At 41.6% G+C, this 24479-nt stretch overlaps 1 protein-coding gene across 2 annotated transcripts in view; it reads right to left on the bottom strand.

Moving 5' to 3' along the window:
• Positions 1–840: 840 nt before the first annotated feature.
• Positions 841–24479, bottom strand: part of LOC111240135 (receptor activity-modifying protein 3-like) — a 42021-nt gene continuing 18382 nt past the window's right edge. For both annotated transcript variants that reach the window (XM_022770125.1, XM_022770126.1), the window contains 3 exons: positions 16160–16189; positions 14850–15009; positions 841–3831 (listed from right to left, as the gene is read on the bottom strand). In XM_022770125.1, coding sequence (XP_022625846.1) covers positions 3576–3831; positions 14850–15009; positions 16160–16189 — 446 coding nt within the window. In that variant the 3' untranslated portion in view covers positions 841–3575. The remainder of the gene's footprint in view (positions 3832–14849; positions 15010–16159; positions 16190–24479) is intronic.

Here is a 24479-nt window from a genome sequence, read left to right on the forward strand (position 1 = left end):
CACAAACACTGACCTGAGTAAACTCTCCCAGGGATTCAGAGTTCTGAGGTCACGAGAATGAATTTTCTAAAAAAAACTATTCTCTGCAGTGTAAACATCTGTTCTCTGCCATCTACAACATAAAGTATGAAACAGACATAGTCAACAAGAGTATGATTCAAGTTCAGTCTAAGATAAAGGCAAACAGCACAATACATTAGTTTCTCAGATTTATTTGTTGTAGTATTATAGATGCAGTAGACATCTATGGTTTCCCTGCAAAGATGTTCTACTATCTGATGAACCTCTTGTCTGAACTGCCAACATTGTTTGGGACAGTTGGTGGTGATGGGAAAACCTGAGTGTTCGCACCATCAGACACTCATGAAACAACATGAAACAAAGCCCTGTGAGTGATGTGAAGTCCATGTTCTGTTTGGTTTATAAAGACCAAGCTCTTGTGCATCCAGTGTCACATACAATTGTTGCTTGGACACTACCAAAACAATAACTTAACACAGCTTATCCAATATAGATCTGTGCCTGCATCACTGTTGTCACCACCAAGTGATAAGAAAATCTGTAAATGTGACATTTACTGCCTTACTGTATTTTTAAATGTGTATGTATCATAGAAACTGGAGGCTGTAGACTTTAATTCTGGTGCATTTGCTGCATGTCGTAGTAGATATGTCCTAATAAAAATTTAATTTCATGCTCCTATGGCACAGCGCAGATTGGACTGATGAGACTGGATGTGTCAGCGGCTTTGGGCTTTTGTGACAGTTCTTTAGTCACATGGTCTGTTATGCAAATTCAGAGATCATAGGGAGAAAGAGCAAACAGGGACAGTTCTGGCTTTGATTTGATTTTAATTGTGACCTTAAATAGTATCTACAGTTAATAATGATAAAATGATTCCTTCAGGATGTGAAAGTGTACACCAGTAATGACTGCATTTCCTTTTGACAGTGATGGATGTTCATACGCACACATTTACACACTTCTCAGATGACAGATTAAAAAGAGGACTTGATAAACAAGGAGGCTTTGTTTGTTAGCTGGGACCGCTCAGGTGGGTGGAGCAGCCCGCTGGACGACTCCGGAGGAAACATCTATAGATCTGGTGATCAGTCATTACACTCAGTGAGCATTGGTCATATGAAGGTTTGTTTTAAAAGCCTTTGACAGGTTTCAAATCATTCTTAATGCACCTCACGACCCCTGTGCTGGACTGAAGTTCTGTGTTTCAGAGTTCATTAGAACAAAAAAGTAAAGACTCAATTGAGTCAAGTCTTCAGTGGAAAAGTAAAGGGGAGATTTAGTCATGATGACTCTTAATAGCATTTTTATATTTGAATACATGCTTATCAGTTTGATATCTTAAAGTAACCTTTACATTATTCCAGGGTTAAAGTTAGCATTGAGCCTAATTCACACCAGATGAGGTAGGGGAAATGCTGTTTTTCCTCCTGTGGCAGCAGTTAGTTCACTATGTCCTTTAAGGACAGTGTTATCATCCTGTTGTGCCGCATGTCTGGTGGAAGTGAAATAAAGAGCCTCTCCACTATCAGAAGAAATATTCCTTTTTTATAAAAATATCATACAAAACAAGCAGTGGTGCTTCTAAACACAGCAAAGGCCATGTTTTCAAGAATTCATCTGATAACTGATAAAGAGATGGACTGTGTCAGGATGTGAGTCTGCTCAGCAGGTGACTGATCTATCTATCTATCTATCTATATAACGTGTTTGCATGTAATAACCAATCAGAGCAGTGTGTCACAGTGTCAGGGACAGTGTCAGTCTTCGTCTTCCAAGCTGGTTAAATGTTAAGACAAATGATTAAATATAAAGTCAGTTAAAACTGTGTGCTGACCAGCTGGATCTCTATCACACAGGGCTTTGAACATTTGGTGAGGGGCTTACATCCCCCCTATCAGTTTCCTGAGGGAAACCCTGCTAAAATGAGCTAAAAAAAGACAGCATCACAAAACTGTGTTGCTCAGTGTTTGTTTTCTTCATGTAATGAAGGAGAGAAATCAACTATTCTAAGAGACTGGAGATTTAATCAAGGTACTTAAGCTGAGTTTTAGTTTCCACAGGGAGCAGCTGAGGTGAGAAAGTGCACAGGTGAGCTGACAAACATAAACTGATGGCAACGCTTTGGAAGAACAAAAAATCTGTGCTTGGTTTAGTTGGCCTGGTGGCTGGTGAGGAGCAGTCCAAAAAACTGATGATGTGCGTACGTTAAAAAGGAATTAATTTCCACTGGTGTGGAGATGCAATGCAGATACAGTAGACAGCACAGAGGGTATAATTGTACAGTGAAATCCCAGTGTCAGTTCATAGTTAGTCTGTTTCCACAGAGAACACCTGTTTGTGAGTATTTTAACAGTATATTAACAGTAATTTATTCCATAGTATAAGTTACAGTCCATCAGGGCTCAGGTAGTCACACAAGAAATTCAAGTCCCAAAATATACAAATCATACTGTTGCCTTGTCTTTGGGATCCACACCAGTGTTTTTTTTCTGTCCATTCAGTAAGTCAACAGTAAGATCAAACCTGCAGAATCAATATTAAGTCAAAATTTGGCATCTTTTTCATCCTTCCAAGCCATCAAACAGTATCATGTTCAAATATTTAACAAGTGTCCTCTGGAAGTCTTGAGTTCAGTCGATGCCTCTGATGCTTGGTGGATACTTTGGCCTTCAGCAACAATACAGTTCTCTGACAAGAATCTACGATGTCCATGCTTCAGATCCAAGATCTGGTGAACTGCCCCACTGGTCAGTTTCCCTGATAAGTGACGACGGCATCAAACCACCAACATCCTCTGTGTCTCAGTTAGGTCTTTGTCCCTGTTGCACAGAGAGACAGAGACTGCCCTGTATCTGTGGCAAACAGGAGACATTCCCCACAATTTAAAGGAGAGTTCCCCATTCAGAAACACATTCAATTAAAGAAATACTTTGATATTTGGGGCCAAAAGAAGATTGATACCATACATGTCTGTCTGATAAATACATAGCTGGAGCTAGCTGCTAGCTAGCTTAGCTTAGTATAAGTATAGTATAAAGACTGAAAACAGTGTTAAAGAGCTCTTTCCAAAACTAACCTGCCTGGAGTTTCCTAAACTGGACATAACACACCATCAAACGGCGAGTTGTTGTTTGAAGTTACATTAAAGAAATTAAATGTGTTAATCAGTGAGTTTAAGAAAGGCTGGTAAGCAGTTTTTCTTTTGCCTTTAGATAGAGCCAGTATAGCTGCTTTTCCCTGCTTCCAGCCTTTATGCTAAGCTAGCTCTCCACCAGTGGATCAGCTGCTGGCTGTATGTTAATATTTAGCAGACTGGTGGTATCCATCTTCTAGTATTGCAGGCCAATGTAAGATGTTTTATACATGAAAAGTTTTATAAAACAACCAGGGACTGCTTTCCTTGTCTTCACAGGGCGCTTGGGTGGTTTGCAGAGCCACTGATGGAACGTCTGACCAGCAACAACTCCTTTGATGTGTCCAGTGCTGTTTCAGTCAAGAGGCTGGGACTGTGAACTCAGTCCTTCTCCATCCCCTTCCATCCTCCTCCCTTCCTAGGCCAGGATATCACTCCTCTTGCTGCACCAGACCACCAGGGCAATCATGGCCATGGTGAGGAAAACAGGGATGAGGATGAGGATGGTGAGCATGTCATCCGGCGGGTCCACCCACACTACCTGTTCCATGGTGCAGTTGGAGAAAAAGTGCTTGTGTACACGGATGATGTAGCTCTCCACTAGTGGATTGGGCCAGTAGCAGTGGACAATTTGGGACTTGGTCTCTGTGCAGAGGGTGAAGAGGTGGTACTCACTGCAGAGGAAGATGGCAATAAGAGAGGGAAAGGATTAGAAGAAAATCATCACTGACTCCTGTTGTTTTTCTTCAGGGTCAAGTGTGCAGCTTTTCTGACTTATGATCTCATTTGCTTTCTACTTACTTTTGCACCTTTTAAGACTCAAAATTACCTCACTACAACTGGTTCTCTGAAGGATACACAACCATTAAAAGCCTACTAGGTAAACCCTAGTAGACTATTATTATTCAGAGCACTGGAGGTTCAGTACATAATCTACATCTGCTACAGTATGCTCCTGTTTCAGCTCTGCTTTGTTTAATCCACTCAGCCAGCTCTAATCCCTCTTTCTCCATCCTGAGTTCGCAGTCCTCCAGATCCAGCTTATCTCATGGCATCCAAGATGTCATGACATCTGAGGATGAAATGTCATGTTTACATTTCCTGGAGCTCTAGACTTTGACTCTGTGTGCCATTAAAACTACAATGGAGGTACAGCTGTAAAAGAGCCCCAATTCCAATCCGGTCCCTACACACTCCCACTCAGAGACAGAGTCACACTTGTGGCTGTGGAGGGTCTCTTCATTAAGGGGGAGTTTATAAATACACTTGGCAAGCTTTGGGACGCCCTCACCTTTCTCTGATGGAAACAGGAAATTCATTGTTACCCAAAATATTTCAGAGAGATATTGTAATTAAATCAATATTTACTTAAAGGATAATCTTATGCACAGCATTGATACAAAGGTAGGCGTCATCAAATTCATGGCATAGTTAGTTCGTGAGAGGAAAATTATTAATTGAATAAATAAAAATCCACTCCCATGCATCTTTGGCCGCATTTCATTTTTGCTTAACTAATTTTTTCCACAGTTTAATTTTCAAATATCAAGTCAAATAAAAAAAAAAAAACTCATCCCGTTTTTTCGGGTACACAGCGCCATTTTCACTCCAAAATACAATGTAACCTCTAATTTTACCATGTGTATGTTGTTACGGCTGGCTCAAACACCGAACATAATAATGGACACAACACCAGAAGGAAGTTTACTACATAGTTTATTGAAAATAGATGGGTGAAACTGAAAAGAAAACAGATACCTTGCACCACAAAGGTGCTGCTGCAGCAGGAGGGAGAGAGGGCTGAAAAAGGGCCAGCCTAAATAGACTCAGCCCACTAGTCAGCACAGTGTGTGTCAATCAGGCAATCAACCTAGAGGGATCAGCAACAAGATCAACAGGAAACACCAAAATAAAACAGAATTACAGAACTGAATATTCTTCAGAGAGTGAGAAAAAAGACTTTTCAGCCTGTCAGGGTCTCGGCCATCAACCTGTCTGTGCGCTGTCTGTGGTGCTGAACAGGTAGGCTACTGTTTTGCTTATGCAAAAAAAAATCTATTTAAACAAGATATTTACGTGCCTCAAAACAACTCTGTTAACTGACAAGGAATGATAAAGCTGTGTGCTTGATTGCGAGAAAGAGAGAAAATGACAGAGAAAGTGGAAGAGAAGAGAAGGTAGAGGTGGACTTGTTAATGTACAGCCTATATTGCGCGCAATGTTTCTGTAAGTTATTTATAACATACTCAGAGCGCTGCTTTGACACATTTTGACCCACTCTGCCCAAACCCCTGACTCAAACCCACTGGCAGGTGAATAAGTAAATAAACAAACAAAAATGACTGCAAAGATAATTTTTCATTTTCATATTACATTTGTGGGAACTTATTACAATTTTTAAAGCAAAGATTTTCACCTTCCCACAAACGTAACAAATCCCTGCAAATTTAATAGCTATTACTATTTAGCTAACTAACTATCACTAAACACAGCTTTATAGGCTAAAACATACTCATCAGCCATTACAGCAGCATCCCCTACAGTTTTTGCTCTCGAGAAGAATCAACTGGCGCAACTGTTCTTTTGTCTCCACTTTTGTGAGGTGCATAGCAGGAATTCAAATACTTCAGCTTCTGTTACTCAGTTTAGGATAAAGGAGTACTCAGTTTCCTCAGTTTGAGTTAAACTGACTCATCAGGTTTTATAGTGCCTCTAGCTCCTAACCCTCTGTACAGCACACATTAGGCTTTGACGTCAAACTTTCACCACTCTTTTCAAAGGCCTTTCTTGCAAATCAAATAAACCCTGCTGAGGGGATTACATACATATGATAAGAGGAGTGTTTTGCAGAATAAAGCTTCCTGTTTAATCTGAAGTCAGAATCAACAGTAGCATATTATGAAACCAGCGGGAGTTTGTTTGTTTATTTTTTCTGTTAATTGTTCTACTAGAGAAGTTGTAAGTTGAACAATGTTAAATATGAGGAAATGACCGTGTTTGGATGGCAGAGAGAGCTTGAATAATGTCTCAGAGCTTTCAGGCAGCAGAGATGAGATTCATCCTGCAAGGCTGAGGGGAATTACAGACTGCTGAAGTTATTTCCCAGGTGTAATACACAGGTTTTCACAGAATAATCAGCTGGGAGGGTAAAAATAGCTCGACCGGGTTCATAGTGGTTGTGAGACCACACACAAACATGAGCACATTACCCACTACTCAACCACACTTTTCAAGACACAGAGTACATTTATGTCTACACACATTAGACAGATACTGAAGCTGCTGATCAGCAGTGTGCCCGTGTTCAGCAAGTACTCTAAAAGCTTAAAAGTAAAAAGTAATGTTTCCCTCTGCATGTTTTTTCAAAAATTCCCCTGAGACAGGGGAGACAGCTTTTAAGGAGCTAGGCTAACAGGCTGCTGTATAAAAATGAGAGGGGAATGAATTCTCTCATTTAACTCTCAGCAAGAAAGCAAATACTATATTTGCCAAAATGTTTCACTATTCCTTTATGAGAAAACATACATATGCAGCCTACAATAAGAAATTGATCAAATCTAATGTCTGTACAGAACAGGATATAAGTCGTGCAGTGAAATGAGCATGAACCATCAACATGCTGTTAAAGTTATGATATGTATCTTTTCCACATTAAATGTATAAAAATCACTATGTTAACTATGTTGACCTATGTTATTTATTTTTTGAATTGTGTGCTTACATTTTCCCAAATATTTCTAGTAATTCGCAAACATAGAGAAATACCAAATTTTAATACAGTAATGCTCCGTGTCATTTGGTCCACTGTCAATGACATCATATCCCCTATGTGCATGGGTTGGTTTTGAGGTTGCCTGCCAGAAGCTCAAAATTGACTTTTATCTAGTTTTAAGCCACATACACTTTTTACACCTTGGTTGCTTTCAACCATAAATTTTAACCAGATTAAGGATTTTAGTCATTGGACGTCTGGATCTTAAGTTATCAGAGAAAAAAGCCAGGCAAATGTTAGGCAGCTCAGCTCCTAGCCGCTGGAGAAGTCCCGTCCCGTATCCACCAAAGGGTGTCGGCAAATCAGATTTTTTTTTATTTTTTATTTTTTTTAAAGTTAAACTGTTTTATTTTTTTTAACCAATTTTAATCCCCTGGTCCGTTTGTTATTGAGAGGAGCGCACCATTGTGGATAATTCGGCTGCTGGTAAAAAAACCTGTTAAACATCTGGTTCATAATTCATTAAAGAAACAAAGGCAAGCAGTCTCAGTTTCCAGCTACTCCCTGTCAGCCGAAGCGCATTGGTAAATCACTTAATTTTTTTAAAAGTGAAACTGCTTTATTTGTTTACCGGTTTTAATCTCCTGGTCCGTTTTTATGGAGAGAAAGAAATCACTGCGGATAATTCGACTGCTAGTAAAAACCCATTTTAACGTCTGGTTCATAACTTAAGAATCAAAGGTAAGCAGTCTTAGTTTCCAGCTATTACTAGACGTCATGTGTTCTCTGACAAGCGTCAGTGAATCACTGATTTTTAGGTCATTTTGCCGTTATTTGAATTGCTACAGTGAGAGAGACAGGTAAGACAGGGAGAGCGAGGGAAAGAGGGGATGACATGTGAGTAAGCCTTTGTGGTTCGTGCTCTACCAGGTGAGCCGCTCTGAATATCAAAGTGAAACCACTGTAGGGTGTTTCTACTGGTTTTAATCCCCTGGTCTGTTTGTTATGGAGAGACACCTCTGTGAAGAATTCGGCTGCTGGTAAAAACCTACTGAACGTCTGGTTCATAAATTATCAGAGAAGAAATCAAAACAAAGGTTAGTAGCAGTCTCAGCTCCCAACCCTTCCCTGAGTTTCTGTCTGCTGTACAGCGTCAGTGAAACATTGACTTTAAATGTGAAACTGCTTTATTCAGTGTTTTTAATAGGGATGCACGATAATACACAGGCTGAAATTATCGGACTATTATGGGAAAAGTATGCCATTTTTTATTGCTCCGATAATGAAATTTAACCTGATAAATAGATTTGATAATGCAATGGCATTGCTACGCCAGTGGGTGACACTATACTGTGGCTAAACCATGGAAAATAAGTCTAAATTGTCATGCTCATGATGTCAATTGCTACGCCACAGTACTGTGCTCATGTCTGCAGTTGAGAGCCAATACATCCATGGAGCCAACATGTCTTCGCAGGTCTGGTTGTTTTTCTCAGTGGTACGGTAATGGTGGCGAATACAACAACATCCATGATCCCACACTATTTTGTGATGTCACCCAATACCGTCTTCTCTTATTGTTTTGATTGAGAAACCCCTAGTGGCAGAAGTTACATACTGTGCATTTAAACTGTGTTGAACCTTCCTGTGTTTTCAGATAGAACACGAGGCAAACTGTTGGTTACCATCCCTCGCCAGTCATATGAAGCACGTCATCCACTTAAAATGAAGCTTATTGATATAAATGGTCAATTAGATGTCACTAAGACAACGTCTGATGATCTTCAGAGCAGTATCTGGGCCACACAGGGATTGACCATAATTCCTAACAGTGAATATATGTTATTACAAGGTCCACTATTCATGAGACAGCAAGGCAGAAAATCAATATGTTATTAGAGGTAAATAACTGAAGTGTATCAATGAATATACAGACTCACACACAGCCTGTGAGCGGTGTGTACACACACTGTACACACAGGCTCTGAGAAGCTGGTACCAGCTCATTTCAAACAGTCTCTGCAGGGCCCACTGCTGGTTCCAACCTCATTCCTCTCTCCACAGTCTCCTCTGTCCCTTCCTCTCTCACTCTCTCGTCTTATCACTGTCCTCCAGACTCCAAAGTAAACTGCTGCTGATAATCCTCCACAGACGTGTAAATGAAGCATTGGACACTAAACACCCAGATGAAAAACGTGAACTCATGGAGGCAGAGTTCCTGAAGAGGCAGGTCTCTGCTGATACATTCTCTCACCGAGTGATATGAAAGTCACTGCTGACAGAGCAAATTCTCATTAAAAGAGGTTTTGACTCTTTACAATCCCTCTCCCTAAACTTCATTACATCAGAGATATTACCCTACCCATCCTGCACTCAGGTAAAAAAACACTACTTATACCAATACCTTTTTTTTATATGTGAAAGTGACACTGAACAACAATTGCACCCCTGTTCAGAAACAACATGTCATCTATCTTTAAAAAAAGAAGTCTGGATCATTTTTATCACTCTTGTTTTGGCAAGATTGCTATAATGAATATTTATTGTGAACCTTACCAGATCTCACACCGAGCCCAGCTAACAGAGCTGTTAACTCCAGTCACGTGACTTCAGACTAGGCCTGCATGATATCAGGAAAATGTGCGATGTGCAATGACACTGTTCAATATTGCAATGATGATATGACATGCAATAAATAAACAAATATTGAAGTGTGCATGTACTGTTCCTGTCTTCCTCCATCATCGTGCTAGCTAACCTCACAGTCACCAGATTGACTCCATGACCCATGCATCCAGGGCTCCATCTGACAAGTTAAATGTTCACATGCTGAGTGTGAATACAGGGTTTTCCCTAAGTTTCTGGAGGGCTTATGTTGAGGTTGCAGCAATGAGAAAGTGTGGGTGCTATCATGAAATGTAGCTATATAATGTTATATTTATCTTATCTCATCAGTACAGCTTATTTGGCTCTTTATTGATACTCATATTGGTTCTCATTAGGGCTGGGACGATTATCCGATGTAATCGACGTTGTCGATTATAAAAATTATTCGACGTGGAATTTTAGTGTCGACGCGTCGTGTAAAACCACACAGGGTAAATGTTCATAGAACAAAACTTTCTAATGGGACCGTTTATATCCATCGTCTTTGGTTTACCCGGATACAAGTGCAGCGCAAGGGCTGGGACAACGCGGTGACGTAATTGAAGTCATTGACTATGTGAATGATTCGCGTCTGTGTAATCTATTTGAACAACATGGCGGCGTCTACCAGCAGTACGACGGAGCGTGTGGAGCAACACGCGGCAAAAAAGGCTCGCACACGGTCCTCCAAAGTTTGGGAATACTTTAATCTTGACAACAACAGTGCAGTAGTCTGCAGACTCTGCAAAGTGCATCTGGCATATCACTCTAGCATGACAGTCATGCACGAGCACATAAAGAGGAAACACCTTGGTGCAGCGAGTCAAGATGGCAGCAAAACTTGCAATAAAATTACTGTTAGGTTAATAAAAAAAGCATGACTTATGATGTTTATAGTTTGTGTGAAATGATTCTTGATTCCGTGTCACTTAGAGAAGCAGCCGATCTTTGTCTAAATGCAGGAGTCAGTTCTTGACACTCCTCCCAGATGTTTACACTGATCATCATGCCTGAAGTCAACCATCTGACTTCTTGATGTGGTTAACTTTATCTCACATTTCACCTCTTCTTCACTTTATAGTCACTGAAAAAAAAACTTTGTGAATGTGAGTATGTATGAATTCGTATGAAACAGAGTGTTGCTGGAAAGCAGCATTAAGCTCATTTCAATGACAAACTTTCCTGGAAAAAACTATGATGACACAAAACCAGAGTGAGTACATGACCGATGGGTAAAGCCAGTGGTTCGTCTTCCCAGAATAACTGAAGTTTTCCAGTAAATCAGTACTCAGATGGTTATTGACACTGGTTATAATCTCCCCTGTGAATATTATGGTGCAATAAAGCAGTCTTGTGGCTCTCTACCTCTGCTTGTGGCTCTGCAGTCAAAGGAAAACAGATGAAGGTGAGAGGCCAAAGGTGAAAGGTAAGAATGAGGTGAACGCTAAGTAAAGATAGATACAGATGAGTGGTCCAGGCTTGCAGGCTTCTTGAAAACAACTACCCCCCAACTGTTCTCAACCCAGCCACAGTCATCTGATCAACTGCAGGGGACTGACAGATATTAGTTTTCTATCAACCTATCTGTCTGGAAAGTGCCACCGTGCAGGACTGACACCCCCTTAACTAAAGCTACAGATATAGAGAACCCTCAGACAGGAAGACAACAGCACTTGAGAAAAGAGGAGTAACAGAGATAAGTGCTTAGAATAAGCTTTTCAAGGTCCAGATACCTCTTATCATTCATAGCTTTCCACTGCTTGTTACACAAAATAACAGATTTGCTCTGTAGCAATTCACCTTTTGATAGCACAGTTGTACTTTGATCACTGTCAAATTAAAACTGCACTGGAAAATTAATCTGAGGAGAAACTTCCATTTTATCCTGTGTGTTGAGGAAATTGTCTGCTATTCTCAATATCAGGACCTCATTCTGAGTCAGCAGGAGGAATTGACGGGCTCTCTGTGGGGTGGTGCTTTCCTAAAGTCTGAATTATCAGGACCGTTTTATGGCAGAGAACACCAGAACCTATTTTAAGAAACAACCAGTGATTTCCACTGAGATGTCCTTAGGCATAACAAAAAGAAGAAGTAGGAAAGTGTGTTGCTGCTGAGAATCCATTTTGGGAAAATTAATTTAAAGTTTACCAGATATGGAGTTAAACATCCCATACCGGCTGAGCTGAGGAAGTCATACTGTGGATGCAGAGCCGGGGCTAAGCTAAAGGCTAGGAGATGGAGATATAAGCCTTTTCTACCATTGATCCTCATGGGAAATGTCAACTCCCTGGCTAACAAGTGTGATGAACTGGAGGCACTTGTGAAGAACCAGCGAGCATATTGTGAGTGTAGTCTCGTGTTTCACGGAGACCTGGTTAAACGACAACACTCCCGACCGTTGTGTGGATTTACCCGGCTTCACTGCAGTATGAGCGGACAGACGGACGGAGCAAATGGAAAAAATAAAGGTGGAGGACTGGTTCTGCTTGTGAACAATAGATGGTGCAACCCCGGTCATATAACAGTGATAGAGAAGATCTGCTGTTGGGATATTGAACTGTTGGCAGTCGGTCTTAGACCGTACTATGTACTGAGGGAGTTCTCACACATCGTTGCTATTGTTGATTACATTCAACCAAGAGCAGAGCCTGCAGTCGCAAGACTAGTTCACGAGACTGTTGCGAGAGTACAGACCCAGCACCCTGACACATTCACTGCAATATCAGGGGATTTTAACCATGTCACTCTCATCTGACTGGCTTCACTCAATATATTGACTGTCCCACAAAGGAAAATAAGACACTTGATCTGTTGTATGCAAATGTCAAGGAGGCCTACACTGCTTCAGCTCTACCACCACTTGGCAGATCAGATCATAATCTGGTTTTTCTTCAGCCTTCCTACAAGCCCTGTGTACTGAGGCAGGCTGCAACCACCCGCTCATTCAGGAACTGGACCCCGGAGGCCAGTGAGTGTCTTAAAGACTGTTTTGAGTACACAGATCAGAATGTCCTGTTGGAGTCACAGGAAAATGATAAAAGCAAGGACCCTGACCTTGATAGAATGGTTGAATGTACCACAGACTACATTAACTTCTGTATGGACACTGTAATACCAGCAAGGACTGTACACTGCTTTCCAAACAACAAACCCTGGATCACCAGTAACATCAAGACCCTCCTCAACCAGAAAAAGGAGGCCTTCAGGGATGGAGACAGGGAGAAGCTCAGGTGTGTGCAACATGAGCTGAAGAGGAGATTAAAGCAGGCGAAGGAGGACTACAAAAAGAAAGTAGAGAGGAAGCTGCAGCACAACAACACCAGAGAGGTGTGGAAGGGGATGAGGCTCTAAAGAGAAGAACAGCGAGGCAACACCAGGTAATGTAGACAAGGCCAATGAGTTCAACCTGTTCTACAACAGGTTTGACACGGCCTCACCTGTTTTTCTCTCCCACTGCTTCAGCTGCAGCTTCTCCTACGGCATCTCCTCCACAACCTGACACTGCAGCTGCAACTCCCTCCACACTGGGGTCAAGTCTCCTGTCCTTTACAGTGGAGGAGGTATGGGTGTGGCTCAAGAGGCTACATCCTGGAATGGCAACATGCCCGGATGGTGTGTGACCGAGGCTGTTAAAGGACTGTGTAGCCCAGCTGGCTGAGCCTCTCCAGAGGATCTTTAACTTAAGCCTTCAAACAGGGAGGGCCCCGGTCCTGTGGAAAACATCATGTCTTGTTCCAGTACCTAAAGTAGGACGACCGACTGAGATAAATGACTACAGACCTCTCCAGAGGATCTTTAACTTAAGCCTTCAAACAGGGAGGGCCCCGGTCCTGTGGAAAACATCATGTCTTGTTCCAGTACCTAAAGTAGGACGACCGACTGAGATAAATGACTACAGAAAGGTGGCCCTCACATCACATATCATGAAGACCCTGGAGCAGCTGCTTCTCCACCTTCTGAGGCCACAGATTGAACATGCACCAGACCCCCTACAGTTCGCCTACAAAGAACATATTGGCGTGGATGATGCTGTCCTTTACATGCTCCACTGGGCCCATTCTTACTTGGGGGAGCCAGGTAGTTACATGAAGGTTATGTTCTCAAGTGCATTTAACACAATCCAACCCCCCATCCTTAATGACAAGCTGGGAGGGATGGGGGTGGATCCCTGCTCCACGTCCTGGATTGTGGATTACCTGACAAGACGACCACAGTACATCAGGCTGGGTAACTGTGTCTCAGGGGCAGTGATGAGCAGCACTGGGGCTCCACAGGGGACTGTTCTGGCTCCTTTCCTGTTCACCCTGTATACGGCGGATTTTAAATACAACTGTGAGTCCTGCCACATCCAGAAATACTCGGATGACACAGCTAATGTAGCGTGTATCAGGAATGGGCAGGAAGAGGAGTACAGGGATCTGACGATGGCCTTCAGTGAATGGAGCGACAAGAACTGCCTCCTTCTGAACATCTCCAAGACCAAGGAGATGGTCATGGACTTTCGTAGGTCTAGACCCAGCCTTCAGCCAGTAAACATTCGAGGAAAGGACATTGAGGTGGTGCACACTTATAAATACCTAGGTGTGCACTTGGACTGGTCCATGAATACGGATGCCATCTACCTGAAGGGACAAAGCTGGCTCTTTTTCCTCAGGAGGCTCAGGTCCTCTGACGTCTGCAGTGAAATGCTGCAAATGTTTTATCAGTCGTTGGTGACCAGTGTATTCTTTTATGCTGCAGTCTGCTGGGGCAGCAGCATGTCAGACACAAACACAAAGAGACTGTCTATCTATCTGTCTGTCTATCTCTCTATCTATCTCTCTATCTATCTATCTATCAGGTTCAGGGGTCTTCTTCAGTATCAACAGAACAGCAGCTGATTGTTGTCTGTAACCCCACTGGTCTGCCAGCAAGCCAGAGCTGCAGGACTTTTCAAAAGTGTAAAGGAAAAGACTACAGGCTAAACAGGCTGGTTTTAAAGTTAGATATTCTGTCAGTCAGCACAGTTTATCTTCAATAACTTCTCACCAGTTCTCCCCACATTAGTTGTGTATCTTAGGATAAGGCTTGCCAGGTGTTGCACAGCTGTTTTTTACCTCATGAACTAACAGTGCAGTGAAGCCTGCAGCTTGTGCAACCAGACAGTAGACAAGCAGTTCCTGACAATAGTTTTATCCACACCTCAGTCATTCTTTGAAGTAACTTTACTCTTCTATGTGCTGAATATTAGTGGAATTCAACGCAATGTGCAGTGCAGTTTTGACCTGTATTATGAAGCTGCAAACTGCTGCTAACATTTCTGCTGTGAGCGATGAACTCCACTTTGGCTCGTACCTGATGAAGTGTGTGAGGTTACACCAGTACTGTGGATCTATGTGAGCCATGTCGCGCTTGAAGTCCTCTCCACAGATCTCCACCTCCCACTGCAGACGTGACTCATTGCAGGCTTTCCTCGGCCAGAGGGGGGTGGGCTCTGTGCTGAAACTGTCAGTGGCTGAGAGGACAGAGAGAGGATGAGAGCAGAGCAGTCACAGGTGTTGTATAAAACGTCGTCCTACAGACAACAATAACTATAAAGATCACTATATACATATAGTTTTAAAAATTGTCCTGACACATTCATCTCACACTACAACTACAATGACAATGGCGAATAATATCATTGGGATCACTTTCAGAGCATTTTGATGAATGATAGAAACACTGACAACCAATCACAATACATATGAGTTGCCAGACAGGTAGAATGTGTGTTCTGCTATTTACTAATAACGTCAGTGGGTCAACACAGCGGGTCACAGCTCTCTGCCAGCCTGTTACCCAGTGATGTCCCACAAGGTAAGCATGCTCCCTGACCGACAGAGGTACTTACTATGCTTCCATGCAAGCTGCTTACCTTGTGGGACAGCAGGAGCAGGAATGGGCTGAAGCAGCTCGGGTGGATACACTTGAGCTTAGCGCTTTCTGACTCAAAAACAGCTGATCTGCAGCATAATACAGTCTGCATCTTGGGTGCACAACCACAACATGGTAGTTCAATGGTTGAGAAAATGTAGTTCCAAAGGAAAGGGCTGTTTGATGGCAAGATAAAGCAGTGGAAATATTCATAATAAAGTGTACACTTCAACTGATATGACTTTTCTCGGTGGCACTTTTTAAGTGGCTGACCAAGTCAACAGCAGTACATCACTCAACTTCTGTGCCAGTACTTGTATCTACTTCTCCATTCATATCTACTGACCTCACACAATCTGATGTCAAATAAGCCAAAACATCTTTTTAATACGTCATGTTCACCATTGTAGATGAGAGAGTCATCACTGATGTTTTTTAAATCCACCCCGACTGATAAAACAAACACAATTCATAAAGACACTAACAAGAAGAACATGTGGGATGCAGGCAGACTCACCCTCAGAATCAATGCTAAGTTTTGTGTTTTGCTCAGACACAGCTGGTGCATGCAGTGCATGCTTGGCACCACTGTTTACAAAACCTTATTGTTCACATCATTGTTGCTATAGTTATCTATATAGTTATTCCTCTTGGTGTGGACAGCGTTTAACTCCTGATAAACAGTCAGAACAGTGGCTGAAGTTCAAGAGATGATGATGATGGATGGATGGGTGAATGGATAAGCTTACCTGACAGGCCTCTCATCATCCAGACATTGACTGTAAAAGAAACAACAGAGGACAGTTAAAGTTATAGGGCTGGCCCCACTGTTGTGGTTGAGCCAAAAATTACAACTGAAGAGAAGTACAGTGATACTCTGTAAAACTAAGGTGCATCCATCATAAAAATGCCCTCCCCAATACTCTCATTTTTACTACAGCAGTGTTATGAATGACCAAAGCCGTCTGTGCTGCTGCACAGGAAGCTTTATCTGGCTTTGAAGTGCCACACTTACAAAGCTGAGGTTCTTAGGACACTCCACAGGACAAAGACTGTAAGCAAGTCAGTGTACTTAATATAGAGGCCTTCCTGTTTTAGCATGTGAGGATGTGTTGAAATGGAATTGTGGTGAGATTATTTCACCTAGTGTATTTGTCTGATATAGTTAGAACGATCTCTGGAGTACATCTGGCTTGGTTTAATTTGAATTGTACTGGACTGATGTGTCACTCTGACACGAATAAAACATTTAAGGACACAGTTTGGTTTATAAATCCTTCAAAGGAATAGTCTGACATTTTGTGAAATACATTAATTTCCTTTCTTGCAGTGAATCTGATGTTGAGATTGATACCACACTCCCATCTGCAAGTAAATATGAACCCCACTTTAGCCAAGCCTTCTTATCCAATCAGATTTCTTTTTTTTGTCATTGAAGTTTTTATTCAATTTCTTATATGTCAAACATCACACAAAAGACATCAGACTTCAACACAAACAAATCAACCATATTAAACAAAAAACAATATGCATATACATATAAATATACATACATACACAAATCCCAGCCCATAAACAGCGCAGCACACCTCCCAACACCAAACACTGTGTCCACAAAAAGAGTATATGATAAAATATAGATACACGAGTCGTCCTCCCCTCACATGTTATAGGAACCTATTCCTCTCTTATATGATTGAGAAAATGACCCCAGACCTGGTAAAATTTCCCTTTGTTATCATTCAACCTTGCTATCATCAATTCATAGGAGGCATTATCCGTCATCAGCTTAACCCAGTCAGTAAGTTCTGGTCGAGTCTGACTCTTCCAGTGGCAAAGAATGATTCTAGCTGCTGTGATGAAGCCTGTCAGTGCTAAACCGAATTCTGCTTTTGATATTCCTGGTGGTGACCCTGACCTGTCTCCCAGTAGGCAGAGTTGGGGGGATTCTGGTAGGGTTTTTCCAAGCCATTCACCCAGTTTTCCTATAACCTCTTTCCAGAAAGGAAAAATCAAAGAGCACTCCCACAGTGAGTGTAAGAAGGTACCTGGCTGTGCATTACACTTCCAACACAGGTTGTTCTGTATCAAGCCCATTTTCTGGAGTCTTACTGGCGTGTAATAATACCTGTGAATAATTTTACGTGTGAATTTGCCTCGGATGTCCCTGATGGACCACCCTGTGTTTGCTATTATGTTTTCCCATACATCTTCCTCAATGTAACAATTTAGATCTCTTTGCCAAATTAGTCTTAAATTATTATGTTTCCCACACTGGGCATCCCCAACCATATTATAGAAAGCTGAGGCCTAGTGAGCAGAACTGGGCAGCTCAAAATAGAGTCTGATCACATTTTCCCCTTCGCTTCGTTTAATGTCTGAGGTTCTAACACTACTTCTTAACTGGAGGTACCGCCAAAAGTCTCCTTTCTCTTTCCGGCTGAAACATGTACTGATTTCTTGAAATGAGAGAAACACCCCATCCTTATATAGATTTCCAATCTTATTCAGGTTCGCCTCTAGCCAGGACTTCCACAGGAAAGGTTTCCTGTCTATTTTTATAGATGGATTATTCCAGATAGAGGCATAATCTTGTCTGTATTGGGATATCCTTTGCATCTTGTGTAGCTTTGCCCATACAACCCTAGAATGGTGCAGGATTGGATTACCCCCACAACCCGTCAGATTACCCACAGCATTTTGTGATAGGGTTTCAATTAGTTTGAATGGAGCTGTGATTTCCTTTTCTATTTGTGTCCATCCAAGGTGTGAGCCATAGCTGGCCCAGTGTTTGGCCAACTTTACCATCTCAAATGCTATGTTATAAAGTTCCACATTGGGTAAGGCTAGGCCTCCTTTCTTCTTGATTCATAAAGCTTTTGCATGGTGATTCTGGGTTTCTTTCCATTCCATAGATAGTCCTTAATTATCTGATTATACTGCTTAAAGATCCCAGCAGGAATTGTCACAGGTACCATCATTGATATGTAATTAAACTTAGGGGCAATGACCATTTTTAATTGTATTGATTTTTCGCATAAGTGTAAGATTTATTGATTTCCATCTGTCTAGGTCTGTCTTTATTTTCTGAAGCAACGGAGTCATATTAAGTTGCAAAATATTACTCATGTCAGCAGTCAGTCTTATACTGAGATACTTCATCCCTGATGATATCCACTTGAATCGGAGTGCACTAACCGCTGCCGGATAGCATCCCCTAGACACTGGCATAACCTCTGACTTGTGCCAATTGATTTTATAGCCAGAAATTTGTGAAAACTCTTCAATTGTGTCTAGAAGAATAGGGGCTGATGAATTTAGGTCCGCAGAAAGCCAAAGGATGTCATCCGCATACAGAAACAATTTATGTTCTCTACCTCCTGCCTTCACTCCTGTAATTCCTGCCTCTGCCCTTATTGCGATTGCCAGAGGTTCAAGGAATAAAACAAACAGTAAAGGTGATAACAGATCTCCTTGCTTCGTTCCCCGTGAGAGCTGAAAGAAGGGGGACATTAGTCCATTGGTGAGGACTGATGCTCTCGGTGTTGTATAGATTAATTTAACCGAGTTGGCAAATCCCGACCCAAAACCAAAAGCTTCCAAGACATGTATTAAAAAACCCCACTCAACCCTTTTAAATGCCTTCTCCGCATCAAGGGAGAAGGCTGCTACTGGTGTGTTTTCTTGACGGCTCTTCCACATAAGGTGGAGTAACCGTCTAAGATTGTCTGAGGATGACCTCCCCTTCACAAATCCTACCTGGTCTTCATGAATAATGTCTGGTAAAATATTCTCTAGCCTCATTGCCAGGACTTTAGTGAGCACTTTAAAATCCACATTAACTAAACTAACTGGTCGGAAGCTACCTGGATCCAATGGGTCCTTATCTTTTTTGAGGATCAATGATATCAAAGCCTCGTTAAATGTATTCGGGAGCTGCCCCTGTGACAGTGACTCTGAGTAAACTGCAGTTAGAACAGGTGCCAGCATATCTATGTGTTTTTTGTAATACTCCACCGGAAAGCCATCTAGTCCTGGAGACTTTCCAGGTTTAACGCATCGGATGGCTGCTTTAACCTCTGATTCTGAAATAGGAGCGTCCAGCTCTCCCACTTGATCTGAGGATATCTTGTTAATTTTTATTTTAGAAAAAAATGTATTCAGCTTGTCTGTATCCGAATCTATCTCTGAAGTGTAAAGTTTTGAATAAAAGTTTTGAAACACTAGATTAATTTCCTTTATACTAGTGACCACTTCTTCCTTTACATTTTTAATACCAGGAATCACATAGCCAGCCTCCCTTTGCTTAAGTTGTCTAGCCAATAGCTTGCCCGATTTTTCCCCATTTTCATAAAAATTTGTTTTCAATCTGAACAGAGCATATTCAGCCTTTTTGTTATAAATCTCATTTAAATCAAATTTCAGAGCGCACACTTGTTTAAGTAATGACTCACTGTAACTATTTGCTAACTGCTTTTCTTTCTCTTTTAGTTGAAATTCCAGTTTCATCAACTTTTCAATGCTTTCTTTTTTCTTTTTACAAGAGTATGCTATGATTTTACCCCTTATAAAAGCTTTTGATGCCTCCCACACTGTGCCTATTTTCTCTGTGGATCCGACATTAATTTCAAAGAAGCTTTTAAGGTCCTGAGACAGTAACCCATCAAATACTGGATCTTATTATAGAGATGTATTGAGTCTCCACCTATTTCTTTTGATGGAATCCACTTCTGCCGCTAGACAGAATTCCACTGTTGCATGATCTGTGAGAGCAATAACGCCAATCCTGCACCCCACCACAGATTCAATCATACTTTTAGAAATTAGAAAATAATCTAATCTTGAGTGGGATTTATGTTTATGAGAGTAAAAAGTGTACTCCTTTTCTCTTGGGTTAATTAATCTCCATATGTCCACTAACCCTAAGTCTTTCATAAGTAAATGTATTGCCTGTCTGTCCTTCGGTATAATTTTACCATAGATTGTTCTATCTAGGACATTATCCTGGATTTGGTTGAAGTCTCCTCCCATTACTGTATGTCCATTGACAATGCCCCCTAATAATTTATTCACCTTGTGAAAAAAATTTGCATCCTCCACATTGGGGGCATATATATTGCATAAATTTAACTTCATTCCATTAACTATGGCCTCCACACATATGAGTCTTCCATCCTCATCTTTGTGTTGTTTTAATAATACAAAATTCAGTTTCTTATGCACCAAAATTGCTACCCTACGCTTCTTACTATTGAATGAGCTATGGAATATCTACCCAACCCAGTCTCTTTTAAGTTTAACCACCTCTGAGTCAACCAGGTGGGTCTCCTGGACAAATGCCACATCAGCCTGTTGAGATTTTAGATAGCTTAAACATTTCCTCCTCTTTACTGGGTCTTTTATTCCGTTGATATTCCAAGAAAGTATCCTTACATACTTAGCCATTAACCATATTTTGTGTTTTACCTATAAAGTGCCCTATCCAGTGGGAGACAATCAAGTCTACAAGAATCATAAAAGTGTTTCTGTGCTGTCCAACTTAAACCCATAATAATTACCTTTTCTGCGCAGGCTCTTGAACCCATTCTTAACTGATTAACACAACAAAATGATCCAACTCTGAAACAGTAACACATGAACAATAGAAAAAACCCTCCCCCTGTCACACCCCACTTCTCACTATTCATTGAGAAGAACCCTCCCTAATACTGGTCCGTGTGGCGCTTCCAAGATATGCCCCCCAAAACCTCCCCAATCCCCTTGTGCCAACATCCAACATTTTACACTACATGTTGTGATTTGCAGCACTGTGTTATCCCAGCTTTGGTCTTATTAATGAATAAATAAAATGCCAGACAAGTGCTATGGAGGCCTGCCTTTACAGTTAGATACAATGTACTTTCAACTAAAATACCCCACAGCCTCAACAAAAAAGTAAGTAAAAAAAAAAAAAGAACTCACTCAGTCTAATAAAAAACTTTTTATTCTTCTAAACTCTTTTACTGTAATAAGTCAAAGCTATCTGTCTACAGATAATCATTAGCCCCCATGTAATTGTGTCCAGCAAAAGTCCATATCTCAAACAAGTGCCCATTACTTAAATCACTGGGTTGTATTCGGAATATCATATTATGCCCACCTTCTTACATTGCCACGGTTAGATCACTCTGGCTCCGCTTCTTTTGTGATAAGTTGCATGGCTTTGCGATGGTCCTCACCTTGCGCCCTTTCCATGAAAAGCGTATCACTGCTGGGTAGGCCAGTGTGAAACGCACATCCATCTCATGAAGCTTCTTCCTGACGCTGGAAAACTTTCGTCTCTTTTCCATCACCTCTCTGGTCATGTCAGGAAAGAAGGAAATGTTGTCACCTTGCCACTTCATCTCTCTCTTCTCCCGGTATCTCTCCCTCGCCGCGTTCAGTACTCGGTCCCGCTCTAAATAGCTGTGGAAGCGCATGATGATGGGTCTCGGTGGTCAGCCCTCGTCGGGCATCGGCGCCAGGGAGCGGTGCACTCGCTGGAGCTCGTTTTCAGCCAGGTGTATCCCCAGTACCTCGGAGATGACCCGTCTCACATAATCCCACGGCGCCCCACTCTCCAGTTTCTCCTTTATGCCAACCAAGCGCAGGTTGAGACGTCTGTCTCTATTAGCAGCATCTTGCACAGCTCTCTGCAGGTCTTCGTGTTGTTGGCTCGCTCGTTTATCTCTTTAGACAGCCGCGCGCTCTCCATCTCCAAGTCCATGATTCGCGAGTCAGCTTGGTCGAGCCTCTCATAGATAGCAGAGACATCGGTCTTCATCTTTGCCTGAGATGATTTAACTGATTGAACGTCAGACTGCAGGCCTTTGAGAATATCGCTGACATGAGCTATTTCCTGCATGGCCTTTGTAGAGTTGCTTGAAGCACTGTCATCACGTCTCTTGCAGGGGCTGGCGTGTTAGCTTCCATTGTCGAGGATGCTATCTTGTTAGCTGCGGTGCCACTAGCCACATTAGCATAGCTAACACCTTGTTTAGCGGACCTTGGTTTAGCGCCCAACGCCATCCCCGTGGTTTAATCACACGACTTTAAAAGTGGACCAAGTCGTTTGCACAGTACTTATCCACGGTTTCACCCGGTTTTATTTCTCATGTAGCGAAGAATGCTGTCGAATTAGGACGAAGTTGGGTGATTTCTTGGGAAAGTAATTTTCAGGCAGCCATCTTGGTCAGCGGTCACACGTGACTCTTATCTCCAATCAGATTTCTTATGAATCTTTGGCTCTGATGTCAAATGTAGAGTGATAAAATCATCTGGGTCCTGTAACAGTGTCAAGCTATTTTTTTACAGACATTGTCAGAGCACAGAACAAACCAGGTGGTTTATGCCAAAATCCAACCTTCAAGAAATGTCAAAGCTCAGCTGCACAGTGAAGACCTGAATAAAAATGAATATGGCTTCCTTTTGGGAACCATAATAAACTCTGTCATTTAAAGTTCAGGTCAAAATTATTTCCAAAGGCCAAGAAAAGTCTTTCTAATTAGGGAGATGGCTCCTAAAGAAGTGTTAGGAGCACCATTCCTTTCAGTGATGGTCCTGAAAAAATACTGCAAATTATAAATATGATTGGGTTAGATTAATACTTACTGTTGTATTTAAATTTTCCTTATCTACCTGCCTCATCTACCCCGACCCCAGTGATTTCCAACAAACCTTTGGAAAACTCAAGTGAACTTGATGCATTGAAAGGTTTAGAAAAAGCACAATAAGAGCAGGATTGTCCAGGAATTCCTGTCAGTGCTGAGTTTCAACAAAAGAGCAAAAAACCAGTAAAGGTTTTTCTCTCAGAGACTTTAAAAGATGACAAGGACTTCTCCAACAAGCTGTCTCAAGACAAAAGGGGTTCTGAAGGTGATAGCTGAGTCACCCTAAGATTTATGAGTCTGGATCAGAAGACAGCTGAGGGCACTGCCTGGGAATCCCCGAGCTCATGAGAGGTCACAAAGTCAAATCCATACACTTAGCTTATTCTTTATCACTTCACTACATTGAATCCACTTCCTGCTCTCTTCAAAAGGGAGAATTCTACAGACATACACACAGACAGAGAAAAAAAATTCTCAGGATTTCTTAGGCGCTCCGAGCAGTCAGTGCACAGAGACATTATGTCCTCTGTGTCTGCTGATCAATACATCAAATCGAATATTGTGGCACATTTCCACATCACTGCACTCTTTGAGAGTTCTCCATTTAAACTTCAAAACTTGGCTTTCAGCTGTCTTATTCCCGCAGGTCTACTTCAAAATAAGATACACACAGGCCAGTCCAAAAATAACACCTGTTGTATAACATCCAACATAAATACATCTTGACGACATAAGCCCCTGTGCAGCAGCAATCAGCAAAAAACAAATATCCCACTCACACTCTTTAAAAACACACTCACCATAGCTTCAGCTCTGTGGGACACTCCAACATGTCCAGATGTTTTACTGGTTGTTACATGTGGCTGTAAAAGCTGCTAATAGGTTTATTTCTGTTTATTTAAGATCTGAGCACCAGAGAGAAAGAATCTGTCAATATCTTATAATGATAACTATTCAAATTTGAACATTATCACATAAAAGTCCTCTAAAGGTCATCCACTGTTTCATCCAGTTTTTCATTCATGACAGGGTAGAAAAGTTACAGAATTATCCTACTAAAACCAATAATAATCACTGTGATGATAACAAACCAGCATACAGCAAAGTCTCGGTTCCACACTTGCTCCATCTCTTTGCCCATTTTTAGATTAGCCGGGATGTAGGTGGAGTCAGGCACTGCCAAGATGGCGACAGCAGAGCAGCCAATTCTGAGCTTCAAAACTGCTCTTCAGAAGCCTATGAGTGACGTCAGGGAGTCCACATCCATCTTTATTTAGAGCCTGGCGGTGACTCTTACATATAGCCATGCAGAGATAATAAATCACATTTACTTGATACAGCTGCCTCTTAACACTTTGGAAGACAATACTGTTGAAGTAATTTTCTAATGTGCAAGTACAGTTTCTGGTAGAAGCTCAGTCAAACTCACTGGCTATAGCTA

This window comes from Seriola dumerili, unplaced genomic scaffold (assembly GCF_002260705.1).
Source record: "Seriola dumerili isolate Sdu_G_001 unplaced genomic scaffold, Sdu_1.0 BDQW01012297.1, whole genome shotgun sequence".
Lineage (NCBI taxonomy): Eukaryota > Metazoa > Chordata > Actinopteri > Carangiformes > Carangidae > Seriola > Seriola dumerili.